This window comes from Polistes canadensis, unplaced genomic scaffold (genome assembly GCF_001313835.1).
Source record: "Polistes canadensis isolate GaletaPanama2010 unplaced genomic scaffold, ASM131383v1 scaffold_13, whole genome shotgun sequence".
Taxonomy (NCBI): Eukaryota; Metazoa; Arthropoda; class Insecta; order Hymenoptera; family Vespidae; genus Polistes; species Polistes canadensis.
Window position 1 is genome coordinate 111289 of NW_014569560.1, and position 17055 is coordinate 128343.

At 30.1% G+C, this 17055-nt stretch overlaps 3 protein-coding genes across 4 annotated transcripts; all 3 read right to left on the minus strand.

The window, feature by feature from the left end:
- Positions 1–2479: 2479 nt before the first annotated feature.
- On the minus strand, positions 2480–11012 carry LOC106793375 (transportin-1). Of its 2 annotated transcripts, XM_014760260.1 has the most exons (15): positions 10820–11009; positions 9383–9458; positions 9113–9292; positions 8678–9026; positions 8372–8573; positions 7908–8298; positions 7519–7830; positions 7195–7432; positions 6827–7116; positions 6642–6740; positions 6355–6450; positions 5206–5281; positions 3203–3377; positions 2983–3109; positions 2480–2776 (listed from the first exon to the last, which is right to left on the minus strand). In XM_014760260.1, the coding sequence occupies exons 1-14, from the start codon at positions 10952–10954 to the stop codon at positions 3002–3004; spliced, it is 2727 nt and encodes a 908-aa protein (XP_014615746.1). In that variant the 5' UTR covers positions 10955–11009; the 3' UTR covers positions 2480–2776; positions 2983–3001. The 2 variants fall into 2 exon arrangements, with proteins under 2 accessions (XP_014615746.1, XP_014615747.1); XM_014760261.1 differs by lacking the exons at positions 2480–2776; positions 2983–3109; positions 5206–5281 and having other exon boundaries at positions 3257–3377; positions 10820–11012.
- A 670-nt stretch (positions 11013–11682) lies between these two features.
- LOC106793406 (F-box/WD repeat-containing protein 9-like) lies at positions 11683–14439 on the minus strand. The gene is made up of 7 exons (XM_014760304.1): positions 14083–14439; positions 13812–13971; positions 13221–13363; positions 12908–13137; positions 12335–12584; positions 11979–12254; positions 11683–11915 (listed from the first exon to the last, which is right to left on the minus strand). The coding sequence occupies exons 1-7, from the start codon at positions 14311–14313 to the stop codon at positions 11838–11840; spliced, it is 1368 nt and encodes a 455-aa protein (XP_014615790.1). The 5' UTR covers positions 14314–14439; the 3' UTR covers positions 11683–11837.
- A 519-nt stretch (positions 14440–14958) lies between these two features.
- Positions 14959–16616, minus strand: LOC106793392 (solute carrier family 52, riboflavin transporter, member 3-A-like). Its single transcript, XM_014760288.1, has one exon. The coding sequence runs from the start codon at positions 16534–16536 to the stop codon at positions 15181–15183; it is 1356 nt and encodes a 451-aa protein (XP_014615774.1). The 5' UTR covers positions 16537–16616; the 3' UTR covers positions 14959–15180.
- Between the last annotated feature and the right edge of the window lie 439 nt (positions 16617–17055).

Here is a 17055-nt window from a genome sequence, read left to right on the forward strand (position 1 = left end):
TATATATATATATATATATATATGTATACCTATATATATGTACTATATAATTAATTGCCGATTGACAAGCTTGGATAAAGTTAAAGAAACAGTCACGACCGTACAAACACGCACCTTCTTTAACATGAATTAACTTTTTTTTCTTGCACGGACGAAAAAAGGCTGTATATATAATTTTCTTTATATATAATTTTTATATATATATGTACGTATGTATGTATAAGATTTCTTATCTTGCATCTGTCGAAATGTATAAAAAGGATAATAAAAGAATTATTATATTGATATTTTTTTTTGTTCTTTCTTTCTGTTCTTTTTTGAAAGGTGCAAACCAGAATTTTCTCTAAAGACGACAGGAGCTAGAAATATTTTTTCTCGGCGTAGCAGCAATTATCAATCGCATGTAAAATTTTATCTATTAGAGTTTGTTTGTTTCTTTCTATTTTAAATCAACGACTGGAATCTACTATAATGAGGGCTCGAGTATTAAAAATCCTCTCTCAAAAAATAATAACCCTTTTATTCTCTCCTCTCTATGACGGGAGGTGTATTTTTAAATCATACCAAAAATATTATTACACGTGTGTCTTTTTAATCAAACGTTTCGTTTGCTTGCTCGCCCGCGCAAGTTATTCCTTGCTTGTTAGTTCCCTTTCTCCCCCCCTTTCTTTTCCTTTTTTTATTTTTTCTTACTGATAAACTTGAATTATTTCATTGACAACAGTGACTCTCGACGATGGTCAGTTTATTTTTCTCGTATTACACATCCTTCTCTCCCTTCCTTCCTTTCTTCTTTTTTTACATCATTCAACTCTTTTTGATAGATACAAGAGAGAGAAAGAGAAAGATATATATAGATAGATAGATAGATAGATAGATAGAGAGAGAGAGAGAGAGAGAGAGAGAAAAATTAAAATTAAAATATTTAGTAGTAAAAGTTCTAGAAATCATTTTATCGTATGTTTGTTTCATTTCAGTAGTTTTCTTGTTTTGAATGTCGTAACAGCACAATCATATTTTCTTGATCTAGATATATATATATTATATATATATCTTAAGTTGTCATTGGTACAGTATTTTGTCACAGTATTTTTGGTTTCCTAACAAATTTTGAACGCCGATGGTGAGAGATAAAAGCGCATCTTGTACAGTAAAAAAAGTGCTCGCATTATGTTTGTTTTTTTTTTCTTTTCTTTTTTTCTTTTTTTTTTCTTCTTTCTTTACTTAGCCCTAAAATCGGACTGGAATGAGACAGTCTGCGCTCGAGATGTTTTAATTTTTTTTTTTTGGTTTAAAAGAAAAAAAAGATTTCACGATTACACGAAGATTTTAAAATCAACCAGAGAGATCATAATTGAGCACGTAAAATTAGTATTGCGATAGATATCACGTCATAGATTCAAAAACTCTGTGAACAATTTCTGTAAATAATACCAATAATGTCTTTGCAAATCAAATAACATTATATAACTTGTGATTGATAATAAGAAAAAAGATTTGAATAATATATATCAGCGATAACAAAAACATTGACTCTAAAAAATGCATTAACTATATTTACACTAATATTTAAGATGATCCTAATTTTAATATCTTTAACAAAAAAAATTATTTTAAAAAAGAAAAAAAAAGAAAAAAAAAAAAGAAAAAAAAGGTAGTAATAAATCACAAAATTGTCTGTGGGTTAAAAAAAAAAAAAAAAAAAAAAAAAAAAAAAAAGAATAATCATGTCGCGGTCATTATTTGCATACATATATAAAGTATATATACATATGTATTTTTTAACATACTTCGAACATGACGAGAAAATGTAGTTATATAACCTAATATCACAATTATCGAAGAGAGGATTAAAAGTAAGCAGAAAAATTTAGGTTCAGAATGAACGGAATGGCACTTTTTCTTCTGCATATATATCATCAAGTTTTAAACGTATAAAAATACATACTCTTGAAAACCTTCATTTGTACACTATATGAAATTTCTACAACGTACTTTCCTACTATTTGTAGCTTTATCAAATAAGTATTTCCTACTTTGTCTAAGGCTCTATAAACTCATTAAATAGATATGCACCTCTCTTTCTCTTCTCTCTTGTTATCTCAAAAAAATGATTAATTCCTAACATATAAATTTTCGATCACAGTAGTTTAGCATGCTCTATAACGTGAGATCTACGCTTTTACTATCCCCCAACTAATCAAAGTTGGTATTAGTATGTATACTATATAATATAGCTGGGCTAGTTGGATCGCCAGCACTTGTCTCCTTTCGATACGCGAGAGTTAAACACTCGACACAGTGTTATTATAGCGCTAATGGAAACGGAGCGGTATCCAGCATGTACATTTTGCTAAAATTAAGGTATCACTGAATGCAGTACGTTGCGGGCATTATGCGTACGATACATTCGCGTTTAAACGTGGTTGATGGTCACGAATTCCTCCCTCCCACTATATAAGACCCACCCACCCTCCCACCCACTTATTCTTTTCGGCCCACTGATTTTATTTGTCGTTTGTATATCTTTTTTTATATTCATTCTTCTTCTTATGTCGCTGCTTTTCTCATTTATGCCATTTACGTTTTATTGCTTTAATGCAATTAACAATGACATACTTTTTTGTATTCCCCTTGATATTCCACCGATGACCAAGACACACATTAACGACAACGATAATGATGAGAAGAGGCCGTGGTTTCACCCACCCACCCTGTCCACCCACGATTTTATAGCCCGCCCAACCCCATTCGGCCTGCCCCTTGAAGCGGCCTTCTGAAAATAATATTACAATATTAGACAATTCCGTAAATTAATAAATTTATAAAAGATACGTACTTCCGGTCAATAGTTTGGAATTATTTCCTAATAAAGACCTTATGTTAAAAAAAAAAAAAAAAAAAAAAAAAAAAAAAAAAAAAAAAAAACGAAATGTCGCGTATCACAGATTGTTTTTTAATTATTTAATTCTAATTGCTCACCACATTTAGGCGGGTTTGCTCAAACGCCATACATATTGTGAAGCCGTTCGCTAAGCGGCAACGGAAATTGATCTGAAAACCGTTTCCAATTTTCTGGACCCACTTGATTCTTAAATCCGTGTAGAATCTATACATTGCATTAAATATAATTTACTTAAAAAGTATCAATGAAAAGAGAAAAGTCAATTAATATAATACTTAACACTCTTGCGATATTTACTTTGTGAAACATATCTTTTAAATCGTCCCTCGGTGTAGCCCATGAGGCAATGGCATCGCAAAAGTATATGAAGTCATTGACAACGCCAGCTGGATTAACTGTGACCATTTGGCACATACCTCTGAATGCAGAATCCTTTTCTTCATTATCTCTTATTGTCCGTAAAGATGTACACCTAATAATAATAATTAATAAATAAAGATTAAGTAAACTCGTTCAATAGCCTGTGTTAGATACCTTTGAAAAAAAAAGTACATTGATCAGACACATAGTACATATTATTAATATCATTCGAGTAACAATTATTTCTTTTTTATAAACAGTTAATTACAGTTGTTTTTTCATTCACACATTATATAGAAACTTGAATCACTTTTATATTGAAAATTTTCCTTTCAAATAATGTACTTTTTTTAAATTGTTATATATTTGTATATATGTATAAGTTACCATTAAAACGTGAAATCCGTTAATTCATAAAACTAAACTAATAAATAACTACACCGAACAATAAAAGTATAAAATTGAGATTTGAATTTTAGATTTGATCCGACAAAACAGCACAATTAATAGAACATTGGTTTCCAAAGTAGAAGAAGAGATAAGAACAGATAACTATAAGTACTGATGTGGAAAAAAAGTAACTTTAAAGATGGATCAAATTTCAATCTTATACTTTAACTATTAGCCGTTTGCAAATTCATATTTCACCAAGTTATTTCCTAAGATAACTAGTTTAAGTGTATAGTAAAAATTTTTTATGTGCTTTCCTTAAACGCTGTTATTTCTAGACCTAGATTTTTCATGCATTAACTGAACTATACACTTTAACGGTAACATCATATATATATTGGAAATATATGGATGTAATTAAATGGCTACATTAGCCATTTAATTGTAATATTCATTTAAACATTTTATAGGTGACCAATCTCTTATAAATAGCATTCGATGAGGCATAATAGTTTGATTTTTCACGAGGCCAGTTTTATGAAATAAATAATATTTAAACATTTGAAACGTATAAAGTAATTATTGTTAAAGTAACTGGCGTCGTTTTTATACAATCATGAATTTAAAGGCTGGGTTTACATTTGACATTTACCCACGCTTCGTTTGGCCTTCTAGAAAGTGTGTATTTCTTTATCAACAATAGCTATAAAGAGAGTAATGATAATAATAATACCTAAATAATGAAACTACTACTGCAAGAAATATTTGACAGATACCAATTTGGCAATATAATTATCTACATGCACAAATATCTTCAATTGAAGCTACACCTACTTGAAAGAAAAGTATTCAAACTGAAAAAACATTTACCTAACTTATTCGATGCAAGACAGGATAGAGTAATTACAAGCTAAGTGATTGAACCGACTTAATAAAAAAAGTGACAAATGTAAACCTACCCCCGTGTATCATATTTTGAGTACATAATATTTAAGAGCATACAACATACTTGCATGGTAGCAAATTAAAATGATAATATAATCCATGAATTCAATATAAAAAAAAAAGTAAAAAAAAAAAGAAATAATAAGAATAAAAATGCTGCAGAAACCATTGAGCAAGTTGCCGCTAATTTTAAAGGTATGCTGATTCGCAAAATTATATTATATGTTTAACTCTCTCACTCGCCAAGAATAATTATGTGTTTGTAGTACACCATTGCTGCGAAAATATATGCTTTATAGAGATGAAAAGAAAAAAATTATATGTATACGTATATATATATAAATATTAATTAAACATCGATAATAATAAATCCCTTAAAAATAATCTTACGTAATAGTTATTTGCAGCATTTGATGCGATGTATTCAGGATTTTGGGAATAATAATATATAATAATAATAATAATAATAATAAATATAACGATAATAATAATAATAATAATAATAATAATAATAATAATAATAATAATAAAATGCTAATGAAAAATAGAAAAGGTAATATAATAATTAATAGAATATAATAATAATAATAAAGAAATTTACACACCACTGTCGGACAAAATCCTGTAACGTGGGGGCGACGTCGTGGGGACACACATAACCTAGGCGACCGATCGTTATGGCTACAGTTTTCATTTCGTTTTCGGTAAGTAGACAAGTGAAGTGTAGTGAAGTGACCGGAAACACAAACAATAAGACAAACTGATAGTGAACCAACGATCAACTCAGGCGAATATATGTTGTCGTATAAACTTTAATTAACTTTTAATTTAATAAGTCAATTAATCATAATTAATTATAATATCGACAATCAATAGAGACAGTGGGAAACACAGGTGAACATATGAAATACCGACAGTGAACATAGGCAATACCGTGCTATATTGTAGCTGCTGAAACAATAATCAAAATTAGATAGCAGCGTGCGAGCCCATATGATATTTCAAACCGATATATGAATAATATATGACTTCTACCCAATAAATGTTAATATATATATAAATATAGAGAGAGAAATTAATAATAACTAAGAAGAATACAGAACCAAATTTCTTATCATGATTTTCATAATTAAAGGCCAATTTAAACAATTGTTGGATAAATAATTTGGGACTTAGAGATGCAAGCATAATATACTGAATTACTGTATGTTTCTATGGCAATACAGCCATACCAAAGCCTGCAGGCAATCGCACACCACTAAATTAGGTAATAATAGACAAATACTAGTAATTTAATTTGCTGATAAACGTGCAAGCGTGGTTATATTTATACATACAACCACCCTAAATCGCTGATTTGTGTTGTGATTTATCATTTTTTTTATGTGAAATTAATTTCTAAAAAAAATAATAATATAATATGCACCTAAAATTTTCAATCCATCAGATGCTACGTCTAGCACGATGTTTTGTGTAATCATTTTTTGTTCTTTTCTTTTTTGTAATTTTTAAATATCTGAATTACTTTTTGTATATACAAAATATTTAAAACCTTTTAACTATTCAAACGCAATTACATTAATATGATTTTCCTATGTATGTACATGGAGTATATTATACCTTAAAAAATAAGAGATTAAGATAACACTGCTAAAGGAACTTCACGACACACTCTCCAATAATTATGAGTAATGCCCCATATATAAGCTGTTAAGCAAAATACTAATATAATTAGAGACAATATGTTAACTTACCGGTGTTTTCCAACAGCGTTTTTGGTGTATTTGGCCGGTTGATTATGTTAATTAGTTGAGTCAATATTATTGGAATATATGCACTTGTGTCGGATCCTAACAAAAATGAAAAGAAAAAAGAAAAAGAAAAAAGAAAGATTATTTCATTATCGTTTAAATATTTATAATTAATTTATATCATCGAAGATAAAAAAATTCGTAAACGAAAAAAATTAAAAAAGAAAAGAAAAAAAGAAAGAAAAAAAAAGAAAAAGGGGAAAAAAAGAAAAGAAGATAAAAAAATTTACCAAGCTTTATAGAAATTTCTCCGATAGCCCACGTTGCGTTATTACACACAGATATAAATTCAGGATTTAAGTTTTGTCCAAGTATCGGCATAAAGTCGGCTGCACAAAATATAATCATTTATTTTATATGTTTCTATAATTAGATTAATATTCATAAATTATTAGAGAAATTATGTAATACTTACGTATACAAGGTAAAACGTGTTGAAAACATGCTTTTGTAAGGTCTCCTAATAAAGCAAAGCTGCTTTGCCTAACTTCTGGCATTCCATCTTGCATGCATTGATATAATAATTGCATTACGTTGCTATTCACGACTAAACGTTCCATATGTCCATCCAATCCTTCGGCCAAACCACTGAGAAGGTCCAATGCTACTATCATGAAATCTTTATCAGGAGCATCAAACTGTTCTGGACTTTGTGTACTCGCCATATGTTGATTTAATGTTTGCTCTACTAAGGACACACATCGCCTATAAAAAATAATTTTTACATGTAATATAAATATATGTTTGTGTTCAATAATCAAATATTATTGATAAAACATTAACTTGTAGACGGGTTCACAGTATGGTAAAAATCCAGATCTTAATGCAGTTGCAACTGACGAAAGACACTCCAACAAAGGAAAAAGATCTTTATCTTCATCCTTTAAAACATTCCATTTGGTGATCAATGGTGGCATCAAAAGATTGATATAATCTGGTTTGTTTAGATGATGGCCCACTGAGTCGGCTAATGTGCCGATTGCGTCATATAATATTAAAAGATTTTTATGTTGGTATTTACCTAAGGAAAAGAAAGAAAAAAAAAAACGTTCGATTAATTATTAGTAATTATAAAAATAATTTCATCTCTATATTTCCAATACTTACTAAAAGCAAAAACGAGCGTCTCAAGAATAAATCCAAGATAAGGTACTAATTCTGTGCAAGCCTCTTCTTCCAATGTAGCAAATGCTGAACATGCCGCTTCTTGAACACGTTTGTTACCATCTAGTACCTTTTTAAGAAGTTCTGTCATTAAAGGTTTTAAATGCGTATCGTGTGGCTGAGCACAAACCCAATGAGCATAACGACTTAAAGTCCAACAAGTAATAGCACGTACGAGTGCTTTTTTATCGCTGAGACAGCCAATTAAGTAAGGAATTAGCTCTGATAAATGTGGAATCATTCCACTCATGCATCCTTTAAAAATAAATAAAATATATTGTTGATACTCTGTAAACAAATAAAAAATATTTTCACATAATAAATTATTGTACCTTCAGCAATAGCTCCAAGAGCCAGTATGCCAGATTCTTTGATTTCCCAATCTTGATGGAACAAAGTTTCCTTTAAGATAGGCACTAAAACAGGCAACAGTTCTTCTCTAAATACATTTGCTAACATATCTAATGCGGCTGCTGAGCATTTTCGTAAATTCCAATCACTGAGTGTCGAATCATCATCAGATCCATCTTCGCCATCTATATCATCTTCATCTCCGCCATTTTCGTCTGTATGTTTGTTCATATTGGGATGGTGCGAATGATGTGTTTTAGATTTATGAAACCTTGGTCGTATGTCTTCCTCTCTATCCGGGATCATTTCGTCTTCTTCTACATCTCCTTTGAGAAGTATTATATCAATTTCAGAGTATTTCATACCTCGTACCTGTTACGAAAAGAAACACGTTTATTTTCATGTCTATTCCTTTTTCATATCGTTAAAAAATAAATTCACTTACCAAAACGGGTACCAATCGCATCAGATGCGGAGCAAGAGCATCTTTGCAGATTTGTTGTTCTGCCAAAGAAAGCCAAAACTCGCAAGCTTCTAATGCAACTCCTTCGTCTTGATCTTGAGTTCTCATTAGCATGTACTCTATTATGTTATGCATATTTGGAATTAATCTATCCATTCGAACTTCAAGCAACATTACTAGAGCCCTTTGAAAATAATTTAATTGATTGCATAAGTTTCAAATTTCTTTTTTCAAAGGGAAAGAAAGATAAAGGGATAAATAAATTCATTATTGTTCTAGAAGCAGTACCTGCAAACATTTTTTCTGACATCTGGATCATCGTCAGAAGCTAAATGGAAGAGATTCTCCAGAAAACTATCTATATGAATCATAAGCGCCTGTGTACGAGTGATAATGAATTGATTAACGCAAGCTATTGCGTGCGATCTAATTTTTGGACTCGTGTGTCTGAAAAATTGCAAGAATTTTGGAATTAAAACGTTCAATGGTCGATTGAGCGCATCGGAATCTAGTATCTCAGATGAGTCTTCGCAGATCTTCTGAAGAGCACCAAACGCTCCTTCGCAAACATTGTAATCTTGTGAATCCAACATTTGACAAAGAGCGGGCAATAGTTCTGGCCATGTTGTTAACGAACCTATTTTATATTAAATATAATTTAATTTAAATAATTCTAAAATCTTATGAAACAAAATTCACCAATGTAAATAATATTATGCTTACCCTTTGATGCTACAGTGGTAATTAATATACCAACAGTAGCACGAATCAAAGCGGAAGGATCTCCGATAGCAGATAAACATTCTTGCTTTATAAAATCGGTAACTTCGGGCATAAACTTATGAAAGTGTGCCTTGACATTGTTTTTCAATATTAATCCACTGAGAGATCTCGTAGGTTCATCTTAATCGAAGGAAAATTACAATTATTTCTTTCCGTATGTTCAATCAATCAAAAATTATATTTACTGCAACGTTTACATTATTTTCTTACCTTCTGATACAAGTTTGGTCAAGATGAAGATGAGATAGTTATTAAAGTCTGGAAATTTGTTAAGCTCTTCCAATTTCTATACAATTTGTTAAGGAAAAAAACAAGTTTTCTTTTCTCTGTGTTAACAAGTTCATATATATAAAATAAAATAGGATGTATGCGTAAAAGTGCGTGTACGTATGCACGCGTATACTCAACACATACATAAAAAATATTGATAAAATGCACGAATTGTTATTTATAAACTATTATTATTATAATATCATCGGAATATACTATATAAAACAAATCATAAATTGATTTAATGGGAAGGGAAAGTTAGTTCTGGAAATACATAGGAAATGCGTTCTTTAATTTTATTTGAATAAGAAAAGGAAAGAGAAGAAAGGAAATGGAATTCACGCATACACACGCGCAGCTCATATATAATTTATATATTGTGTGTGCGTACAAAAATATTTATAAATTAATAGAAAAAGTAGATAAATAATTATAGATATATATCGAAGAATCTAGAAAAAAGCAGATTATTGTTTACTAATAAACGTCCATAACGAGTATCAAGAATCGACATTTCGTGTAACATATTTCTTGGCGGTAGAAGCTCTCACGTGTTGGAACATTATTCGAGAAAAGAAAGAAAGAGAGAGAGAGAGAGAGAGAGAGAGAGAGAGAGAGAGAGAGAGAGAGGAGGAGAGGGAGAGAGAGAGAAAGAGAGAGAGAAAGAGATAGAGAAAGAGATAGAGAAAGAGATAGAGAAAGAGAGAGAAAGAAAGAAAGAAAGAAGAAAAGTAGGAAAGAGAAACGAACAAAACGATCGACGCGCTCTTAACCATTTAATTCTAAACTGATCGATGGGCCAATATAAATGCAAGAATAAATATGACGTATCGATACGGATTGGAATAATGAAAGTTAAATGAGAATAATTTCGACGAAAATTATTGAAATTAAATGGATAACGGATTAAACAGAAGTCGGACCATGACAAGCTGCGCAAAAGCGCGCCGATTGCACACATTCATACACATACGTACGGCACATACATCATAAAAGCGTACGCATATACTCGCAATACAGAATGGACGAAGCAAGAATTCGTGAACGTGTACGGAGGAAGAGGAGGAGGGAAGGGAAAGGGGGGCGAGAGGGAAGGGAGGATCAACGAGAGAAAATTTGCCCACGATAATAGAATTATTTCTTAGCAAGGACGATTAATCGATAAAATAAATCTATGAAAATAATCGAAAAAAAAGAAAAAGAAAAAGAAAGAGTATTGAATTTCTATTCCAATCTATTTGTACACCATCGGCGTCCAATATCTTACGCGACCGGGAAAAGGTACCACACAAACCGTTCCCGTATTTTTGAAACCTCAACGAAATAATTTGGCAATAGTCGGGGTTCAAAATCAATGTTATTGAATTAAAAGGATACTTGCTGCACAGCTCTTTGGGTTTCTGTGTCCGGGCTCTGTGATTCCTTGAGAAGCGTAAGGATTTGCCGAAGTCCTTCTTCTTGCGGTTGCCACGCCATTTTCATCGTGTTATTCACCAGCACCACTGAATGCATCCAGCCTTCTCTGACCTCGCAGACAAACGGAAGCTCCCTACGGTTATCCCCACCACTGTGCCACGAGAGCATAGCCTCTACCAGCGCCAGTTACACTTTTCTTCTGTCGTCGATTAAATCTAAATAAAGAAAAACTTATTTTATTCAAACCTGAATTATAGTTTTTTAATCCTTAAAATTAATTAAATTATCATTTCACATCTTACTTAGTCGATATTTTTACGTTTGCGTCCATTCATTGCAATAGACAATTGAACGTTTTCATATTCCCTCTTCGGTTAGTTTTACGGAACGCTACTTCCGGTAATCGCAGCGCCGTCTATCGATCGACCCTTAGTCCATCGTTCCTTCGTCCACCTCATTTCTTTTTGCATTTTCAAAATCGATAGTTTTCTTCTTCATTTTTTTTACCTTTCTATCTATCTTTATGTATTATGCCTACTCGAATATATTAGGGTTGTCCAATATAAATCCATACGATTTTTGCCCTTTATTTATTTTGACAAAATCGCTTGAATTTATTGGAGATGCTAATATTTATCAATTATTTTTTAAATATATACAAATTAGACATAAATAAATTTTGTTTGCAACAAAATTATATATTGACTAGTAGAAATAATATTTTTTTGGTCTTTTTACGTTTTTTTTTAAGTTTTTGAATCGAATTATAAATGAAATGTTACATTAAAACAATTGTCTATCAAATAAATAATAAACAGAAAATATTGTCTTTTTATATCCTAGCAAACTTATATAGAGCAAAGCCTTTATTAAATCATAATATATACTTGAATTATATAATTCCTCGTAAGAGTGTAGAATGAATATAAAAATGTAAATGTTCTTAGCAATAATATATATATAATAAGACTCATGAACATCATGTTCTTGTGCGAGGTCTCCAAATTTCTATCCCTTCGGTACCAGACACAGCAAGGACATTGTTCAAATAATCTGTCTGTAAAATATAATTGAAAATAAATCATATTATCTATTTAAATATGCATTGCTTTATACATACACTAGCTATCTCCCCATAACCACAAGTGAGAGTTGTAAAATTTTGTGGCGGATCTGTGGGAGTTGAAATTCTCACTGTTTTATCCGTGGAACTTGTAATTAAGCATCCAGTAGTAAAATGAACACCAGTTATTCCTTTCTTATGTTCCGTTTCGTAACATTTAACAGGTTCGAACTCTCTCTTTAAATCTAACACGTGTAATTTCGCGTTACTATCGCCGACATATACCAAATCTTTTTGCATCGACATACTCATAGGAAATGATTCTTTTGAGATCTAAAACAATTCATTTCTTGTTTGTATCTCTAGAAGTTCGTTTAACGAAAATATAATTGAATTGAGAAGAGAAACATTACTGTAACTGTTTTCATGATTCTTCCAGCTCTTTGATCCCATATTGAGACGGTTTTATCCTCACTGGCAGATAATATATAATTAGAATTCATAGCAAGTCGAATAACGGCTCTCTGATGCGGTTGATATCTTGCAATAGGATTATATCCTGCTCTTGAGTCGAATACCAATACAGTTTTACAAAATGAGCCTGTAGCGAAGAGTGCTAATTCCGGGCAAGAAGCTATGCAAAGCAGAGCACTTGTAACGATCCTAAAGAAAGATTTTTTGCTTAAGTATTTAATAAATAAGAAAAATTAAAATGCATATGTTTTTACAGTCTCGATTGGCAGAGCGAGCGAGAGCATCCCAAAGTTTTAAAATTATATGTTTTCTTTTCTTTTCTTGGGATTTAATAATGAAATGGAGAGAAATTTGTGAAATAGAAAAAGGCCATAGAAAAGAATTTTTTGTAATATTATCATGGAAGTATTTAGTCGTGTATCTACTACTTTATGAAAAATAATCTCGTGCCTTCCTCGCTCAGCCTTTCCATTATGAGAGCATTAGAAATGACCAGCTTGGTTGTCATATACATCTCATAAGTTTTGAAGTGGACAAGGCCAGTAGTTGTGAGATTCCAAGCCTTGATGTTTTGATCCCAACTACAGCTATAGACCATGTTGTCTATCGCTATTAAATCCCATATCCATCCGTTATGAGCCAAATCTATACAAGTATATCTCACATGATCGTTTTCTTCAACGGGAAGATTCCAACATACCAGAGATCGATCCCTTGCCCCAGATATACAAATTTTTCCATCCTTCATACAAAAAAAATCATGTAATTATTTATCATTTTGTATGATATCATTTGTTATTATATATTATATTATTTATTACTAACGTGCATTAACAGAAGACCATCTATAGTACCGTATTGTACATTTGTAAGAGACAACTTTTCCATCGAGTGTTCGTTTTTCCATAATGAAGTTTGTTTCTCGATGGCTACACATGACAATTTCCAAAAAAGTTCATCATCCTCGGCTGAAACGAACAGATCATTTTGACAAACAGTATAATAAACTTTTAACAATTTGGCACATACTATTAATCTGCAAACAGAATTGAAGAATCGAGAATAAACTTTGAGTATTTATAATAGTGCGATATTTTTGTTCTTTTCTTTTTTAATGTGCGTAGATACAAAGATTATTTGGTTAATTAAAATTGCATTAAACGAAGATGATTTACAATAATATTAAAAGCAACCTGTTAATAAATGTGAAATTAGTTCTATCAAGCATAAATTATTATTTTCTCTGTTGTTTCGTTTTTAACACGATCCTTATCTTATTACTTAAATATTAAAAGCCTGACACAAGTCGACGCTGTTAATAATGTTTACTTTGTAGAGTAATAGATGGTGTTTATATTTATTTACAGAATTGATTTTGGTCGTGCAAGGCACAAGGTGCTATCAATTTGAGCTAACCAGGAGGCAATAACGGATAGCCAGTATTTTGGAATATTTGGTTAATTCGCATTTTCCAGAATAAATCGTCGTTCAGTACTTCGTAAAATTGTTTACAAACTAAACTCAAACTGTGCATCAACGTTTCCGCATCGAGGAACGAGCAGATGTGGAGAAATATCTAAAAAAAAAAAAAAAAAGAATAAGAAAAAGGAAAAAAGAAATAAATCTAAATTAACAATAAACATACGCGTATAAGTATAATACATTAATTGTTAAATATTAGTCAAACCTCGATTGGAAGATCCAACAATGAAATGAACTCTTCTTCTCTGTCAGATTGATCATTTTCATTTTGTTCGACGTTTGCTTCTTCATCACACATTTTAATGTAGAATATAAATATGAGTCGTTGATATTTTTTTCCAAATATTTTATAAGAACATATTCGATCCTTGAGGAAATTTTTATAAATAAATATTATAAAGAATAAAAGAGGGAAATCGTGAAAGAAATAAAACATACACGCAAGTAGTCCCTTTAACAGAAGTATTATTGTTGTGTTACTTGTTACCTTTTATATATATCTCTTTACCTTCTATAGGTGCGCATGACTCATTCACTACTCATTGTAACATTGGTAGCACTTACTTTCTTTTAAATTTGTGAAAGTCAATGCAGGGCTAACAACTTAAAATATTACAACATTTAAATTATGAATATAACAACATAATGTTTTTTTTTTAATGTTCATTAAGAAAATAATACAAATTTATTTTCATCTACAATTATTTATTTTTTGCTAATTATAAACCTTATAAATTTAAATTCCATCATTGAATTGTTTTTTATATCTCTTTTTTTATTTTCAATAAAATTGTATCTATATAAATATAATTAACAATAGGCGTGTACTAATTAATTGATAAAAACAATAAAAATTATAATATCGTTGTTGCAAGATTATATTTAAAATATACAATCATTTTAAATTAAATTAACAACACGATTTATATCTTTCTAATCCCTGTAAATGTTAGCCTAAAACTTTCACAAACGTCATATCTAATTGTCGACAATTAAAATACTATGTTTGTCTTCAAAATGATCAAGTTAATTAAAGCGTTCTAAACATTGAATTATTTTAATTTGTTGATTACATTTCATTTCTATAGACATATATAAATTTTATTAATATATACGTCACTAAAATATTTGTGTCTTTCTTAATACATTAAAAATATATTCTATATATTTTTTATTTATTTAATATTTTTATTGTCTCTATCTTTCTCTTTTTACTTTAAATATCTAGAAAAAGAAAATGTAAAAATGATAAATAATTTGAGAGAATTTAAGAATAAAATATATTAATTTATTTTGTCTTTCTTTATGCCCGGAAAAAATCTGTAAAATTGATTAGAGTAAAAGAAATAATTGCTCCACTTGCAGAACCTGCCTGCATAATAATGCCAACATAAAATAGAATATTAACTTTTTGTATCTGTCTAAATATTGAGATAATAACGAGTTTTGTATAAGAAATAATACCTATCAGAATAGTCCACGATATTAATATAATTATTATACCAATTTTAGATTCTTGCAGCGGTACGAAAGGTGACATCAATGCTACGTAAGTAACATAAATACAAAATATAAATGTTATTGCGGATAAAGAATGAATGATATTTATATTTGCTGGTATAATAAAAAATGTAATAATACATGCTATTGGATTAGCAAATTGCACTAAAGTAATAGATAATTGATATGTTATATATCCGTACGGTAAACAAGAGTACGATTGTATGCTAGGTAAAAATCCATTACCGAAGAAACAAAGAGAACTCATTAAAATAAGTAAGTATGCCTTTTTATAGAGAGACATTTTATAATGTATATTAAGACACCTTGCTTCTTTTCTTTCATCATGATGTTCAACCGTTAGTTCATTCTCTAAACATAACTTATCGACAATGGAAATAGGCTTATTTTTAACATTGTAACGTGTAGCTTGTATTTTATCTCGACTACTCTCATTCTCCTTAGAATTTTCTTTGATATCTTGAACAAATGAGGAATATTGTAATATTACAAATGCAATAAGAGATAAGAGTAAAACTATAAAGATAAATAGAAAATAATATAACGGAGTAAAGTTTAAATTAGAAACAATTTCTATAGACGTGATGTTACTATTTGTGAAATATTCTGTATTCCCTCCGATATTTTGTATCAATGCTACTGAACTTGGCAACACGCCGCTTAATCCTTCTCCGATGAAATATGATATCATATAAGTTTTGTCAAAATTGCGAAGATAAGGCATAAATAATACAGAACTAAAACACCCAACAAGTGCAGTAAAAAATGTTAAAATAAATAAAGCCAAACTATACTCCGAATTATATAAGACGACAGTTTTATTATAAAAAAATACTAAAAGTGCCATAGAAATATTTCCTACGATAAGTACTCCTAATATACAAAAAAATTCATTAACTTTAAATTGCATTTGTTGAAAAAACATATATATTATTGGTCCCACGTTAGCCATTTGTATCGCTATTACTATATAAGTTGGTAAAGCTGAACCTTCAGGAGAACAATTAATGAGTATTGGCAATTGCACAAATATTCCATTAACACCTATCCAAGCAGATATACCAAAGAGAACGACCAGTAAATGTAGTACAATGCCATGTCTATTTTTTAAATATCCCTTGAGGTTAAATGCTGTCATTTTCTGTAGAAATCTTGTATCAATTTGGATTGCAGTTAACCCTTTCTTAGCGACGAATAATACCTATGCAAAGTTAAATCATAAATAAACATATCAATAAAAATAAAAGTAAAAATCTCTAATTAATATTGCGAAAGAAAAATATTGCAAAATGTGATTGCATTCTATATATCTGATGAAGTAATTACTTACTGTACTTTCACGCAATTATATCCTGACTGTATACTGATAAATAAAATTTTAACATGAGTTAGTTTGCATAGTTTGACCGATTTAATAATTCAAATTTATCAGATAAAAACAGTTTTATATCTGATAGATATAACAGTCGCATATGAGAAAAATTTGAATACGATAATGTTATCCCTAAATCAACATTAATTTCATTAAATACACGAATGTATAGAATCTTTAGATATTGTGTATATTACGTAGATAACGTACAAGGCCAGCTGTACAAATCTACTAAAATTAACTAAATGCTTGTACACACGACAACTATTATTTATTTATTTATTT